Source organism: Amyelois transitella, chromosome 9 (assembly GCF_032362555.1).
Source record: "Amyelois transitella isolate CPQ chromosome 9, ilAmyTran1.1, whole genome shotgun sequence".
Classification (NCBI taxonomy): Eukaryota; Metazoa; Arthropoda; class Insecta; order Lepidoptera; family Pyralidae; genus Amyelois; species Amyelois transitella.
The window spans coordinates 7,870,720-7,875,184 of record NC_083512.1 but is presented as its reverse complement, the minus strand read 5'-3'; the positions used below and the strand labels follow the sequence as shown (position 1 = coordinate 7,875,184).

The following is a 4,465-nucleotide window of genomic DNA, read 5'->3' as shown; positions in this document are numbered from 1 at the left end:
ACACTCAACTCAATGTCAAATTGTTTAATTTTTAAACGGCGGCAAAGATTCACAAAGTGGACATCATAAGGTTATTTTTTTTTTATTGATTTTTTACTGGTACTAGTTTCAGTATCTATAGTTCACTTCTAAAATCATCTACATTAGGTACCGATAGACCTATCGATACTATCAAAAGTATCACATAACATAACTATCGTTGTATCGATTGCTCAGTTTGGTACAATCGCAACAAAAACTACAATACTATCGATAGTTTTCCGATCAATACAATCGATAGTTTTGGCATAATAGTGAAAGCAATACTAACGAGGGTAGCTTACTATCGAAAGGTTGTTGGGTAGTAATATTACTGAGCTATGAATAGTACCCACACTACCGATAGTCCTATCAATGCTATTATTTTTACTCAAATATTGGAAGAATAGCAATAGTAGACTTTCGATTGTCAACACTAGCTCAGTTAAAACTAGCGTTTCCGAATTATCAAAAGTTGACCTCGAAAATCATTTAACTTACCAATAACCCTATCGATACTATCGGTAGCTAAGTTTGATACAATAGTATTGAAGATAACAATACTATCGGTGGTATCGACACAATCGATTGTTCTGTAGCGGAAGCGATGTTTCGGCTCGACCGCCACCATAGGGAAGATCTACCGCCAGGCTAAGCCTGCCTATGTTTGTTTTCTCTACTCCGCTGAAAACGCTCGCCGGCCTCACAGCCCGCAGAGTCGACTCGCGAGACGAAAACAAATCCCGCGCATCTTTTGTGTAAGTACACGTCCCAAGGACCTGCTCGTTTTAACGGGCACCGCCTAAAATTTCAGCCAGGAAGCGCCCGCTTCGATGCTGATTCCCGACGTCGTGCCAGACATCAGATGAAAACCACGGAGAACTAGGCCTGAAGAACCGCGGCCCCGACGATGCTGTGTCAGAGATTGTATATATGCTCCAATCCGTGAAATCTTTGCTTGCGCGATTTAGGTTTTGCACTGATTTTATTTTTTATTGTTGTGACGTGTGGCGTATATATATCGCCACAGTTCTATCGATACTATACAAATAACGATGTTATCGATCGATCGTCAACGCAACACTAGTTGAAATTGAAACGAGTTAAGATTTTTCGGGAAATTGTTTTGGTTTTACATTTCTTGGTGCTATATTTTGAAAATACTTCTCAAGTTTTATAAAAATGATAACTAAGAACCTTGTCTCAAGGGCTTTATTAATACGAACACTAAAAAACATCGGAGAAAATGCGAAACAAACAAAAAGAAACGCAGGCCATGGGTATGTCGTTATGTCATAACATGAATTAGCTAGCTTTTGTCAGTCAGAGAATTATTTAGTGGTAAAAATCTGTTTGATAATTGCTATCCGACTTAGACGTAGATAACCAATGTAAATCTTTTCAGTGTATGGTCGTATCGTGTCCCACCGCCGTTGCCATCAAAAAGAGCGATAATCGCGTCGAATATCATGGGAGGATTGTGTTGGTATTGGATATTATACCATTTAGCGACTGAGCCGGAACATGTCTTTGTACGTATTTAATTGAGTAAGAGAGTACCTACTATTTTTTTCATTTTTATACACTTGTCTTTTAGTATGAGTGTGAAAGATACTATATTTTCCTCCTGGCTAGCCAGCAAAAAAAAATTACCTTTAAGTATTTCCTGGAAAATAAGTTTTTATTTTTCTTTTGGCATGGAACAAACAACTAAACAAATATGGTAATAATGATAATTTTTTAACAGAAAGAAACAATCTTTAATTCTGAAAGAATTATTAAAATCATGATAGGTGGATTTTTTATTGAGGCGCTTAAGATCATTATGTTTTTGCTCTATATGTGGATAGAGAGTCACCATAAAATCTAAAATATCTTACAAGAGAAAAGATTGTAGAGATGATAAATAAATAAATAAATAAATATATACGGGACAAATTTGTCCTTAATAACTCAATCTGTGTAATTACACAGATTGAGTTAGCCTCGAAGTAAGTTCGAAACTTGTGTTATGAGATACTAACTTAACGATACTATATGATAAATGTAACATGGCAATTTACACAATTTTGTAATCTTTTTCCTCTCAATTTATTTGTCAGCTTTACAACTGTGCCAAAAACTGTGTATGCAAGACATGTTTCAGGTACATGTCCTTTCTATTTTTATTATTCTGGTTTCCATTAAGTTTCACCTTAGTTAGAAGACACAACAAGGAGTAATACCAAGAGGATAATATTAATTAGGCTATAAATGACTACCATTTGCACAGGGCTTTGAGTAATTTTATGGATGAGTTGTAATAATGTCCTTCTTTTCAGGGTGAATGGCCATATGTAGATCCTATTGAATATACAGATGAGGAATTGGGAATCCCTCCAGATTCTGTAGGCCCACTGAAGTAGTTTGTGAATTGATTGTAATGAACACTAATTTATTTTAGTCTGAAGTTGTTAATATGTAAAATAAATAAATTTTATGATTTAATTACTTAATTTCATTTTTTACTCTCTCAGAGAAAGCATAATATGCTGGCCATGCTTATTCAGGGAGCTGATTTTATACACAACAAAAAATTTAGATTTGAAATATATTATATTAGAATAACTACATATTGAAAATACAAGCAAAAGACTAGGATATTATTATTAACTAAAACTTTTCTTAAGTACTACATGAGCTACACATCTTTGAATACCTATGATGAAATGTGTTTATGTATAATATAAATTCTGTCCAGTGTTTTAAAGCATCATAGGCTCTGCAATCCATTTTATTTAGATTTTGATTCACTTTGACAACATGATCTTCTACTTTTGGGAGAATTCTCAATTACAGCATGTTCATCAAATGGTACATTATCCAACATAACAGTATCTTCATTTACTTTTGCCTCTGAAATTTAAAAATAAATATTTAGTTCAATCATTATCAATTTTAAATCAAAGAAAAAGTATATTTGCTTTTAGCTGTAACCTTTAAATTCATCTACAAAAAAATGTAGACTGTTGTTACCTACAAACATTCATAACTAACTTTAAGAACATTTTTATTTTAAATTAAAATTATTCGCAAATTGGCATGGCATTTGCATGTAACTTAATTAATTCCAAATTATATGAATGTATATACCGAAAGTTTATTAGCGACAGACAAAATGCATACCGAATACACCTGGTTTTATTTCTCGAGCCTGTATAACTTGAGTTCTCAGTTCTCTTTCAACATCTTCAGCAAGTTTAATCATCTGAAAATATAATGTACAATTACTATACACATACAAACACCACTTTCCTGAAGGTTGATTCAGAAATGTTCATGAATCCTTGTTCATTAACATTTACAGGTTCCTTTATTTTAATACAAAAATTATCAATTTTTTTATTATTTACATAAATTCTAAGCAGTCTGTAACAAATTCTTGGTGTGTTCTTGTCTTCATAAGGAGCACAACAAAAGCAAAAAGCATGTGTGCTACTGGCGATTTTCTCCATATTGTTTCAGCTTGATTAAATGAATGCAAAGCTAGGAATTTACAATGAGAGTGGAAAAGTGACAATTCTTTCGAAAAAGATAAAATTAAAACGATAGACGTACTGCTTTTATAGCATCCTCTTCTTTAACATGTTTATTTTTGTTGAATTCTTCATTTATCTTTAATCTAGCTGCAGTCAAAGCTCTCTCATCTCCTGAAAATATTTTCATTCTTGTACGATGCAACTTTTTAAAGGTGTTAAGAACCTGAAATCATATATACTGTTTTATAATAATGAAGTTTTTGTTGTAAAGATTACTGTAATACCTACTGCGAATTTGGCTAGTTTGTACTCACTGAACTTCGAAGACTGCTCATACTGGGTTATAATATGTAATTGGATGACTACGCACTTAGTTGTGAATACATGGATTCTTTAGACGATAATAATGTAAAATAGTCCAAACTAAGCTCAGGAACTTCTCCTACTCACTGTGAGTAGGAGAAGAAAAACGCAGAATAAGTCTAGAGTAGAAAATTCAGAAATAGGTAAATATGAATGAAATAAAAAAGTCAAAATTAAAAATTTATGTCAATGTCAAATGTTAGTTTTGTTGTCACTTTGTATTGTCACTTGTCTCTGTCAATTTCAAGATGTGGCGTGTCGTTAAATGATGTCTGCACGCGCAAGACGCCGCTTCTCAGAGCATCGCCGAGCCGATTCTCTTTATTTCATGTCATGTCGCACATCCTCGTGTTTTTGATGAAGATACGTTCGTCTAGGTCTTTCCACTCCGACCTTTCCTTCCACACTCTCCTTGTATATCTGCTCAGTCAACCTGCTTTAATTCAATCAAGATCAAGTAAAGTACAGAGTTGTCAAGATCGCTCAGCTGAATGAATTGTGTGCTTTTCCGCCGGCCGGGGTGATTATTACGTATTAAGGATCGTTGATTTTGAGACTTTTATTTC

At 33.7% G+C, this 4,465-nt stretch overlaps 2 protein-coding genes across 3 annotated transcripts; one reads left to right on the top strand and one right to left on the bottom strand.

Annotated features, from left to right (window-relative positions):
• Positions 1-1,087: 1,087 nt before the first annotated feature.
• On the top strand, positions 1,088-2,505 carry LOC106142817 (NADH dehydrogenase [ubiquinone] 1 beta subcomplex subunit 2, mitochondrial). Its single transcript, XM_013344721.2, has 3 exons — positions 1,088-1,298; positions 1,424-1,550; positions 2,340-2,505. The coding sequence occupies exons 1-3, from the start codon at positions 1,201-1,203 to the stop codon at positions 2,421-2,423; spliced, it is 309 nt and encodes a 102-aa protein (XP_013200175.1). The 5' UTR covers positions 1,088-1,200; the 3' UTR covers positions 2,424-2,505.
• Positions 2,506-2,594: 89 nt separating this feature from the next.
• Positions 2,595-4,064, bottom strand: LOC106142816 (complex III assembly factor LYRM7). Of its 2 annotated transcripts, none has more exons than XM_013344720.2 (4): positions 3,851-4,064; positions 3,616-3,774; positions 3,184-3,265; positions 2,595-2,913 (listed from the first exon to the last, which is right to left on the bottom strand). In XM_013344720.2, the coding sequence occupies exons 2-4, from the start codon at positions 3,721-3,723 to the stop codon at positions 2,792-2,794; spliced, it is 312 nt and encodes a 103-aa protein (XP_013200174.1). In that variant the 5' UTR covers positions 3,724-3,774; positions 3,851-4,064; the 3' UTR covers positions 2,595-2,791. The 2 variants fall into 2 exon arrangements, with proteins under 2 accessions (XP_013200174.1, XP_013200173.2); XM_013344719.2 differs by having other exon boundaries at positions 3,616-3,759; positions 3,851-4,062.
• Between the last annotated feature and the right edge of the window lie 401 nt (positions 4,065-4,465).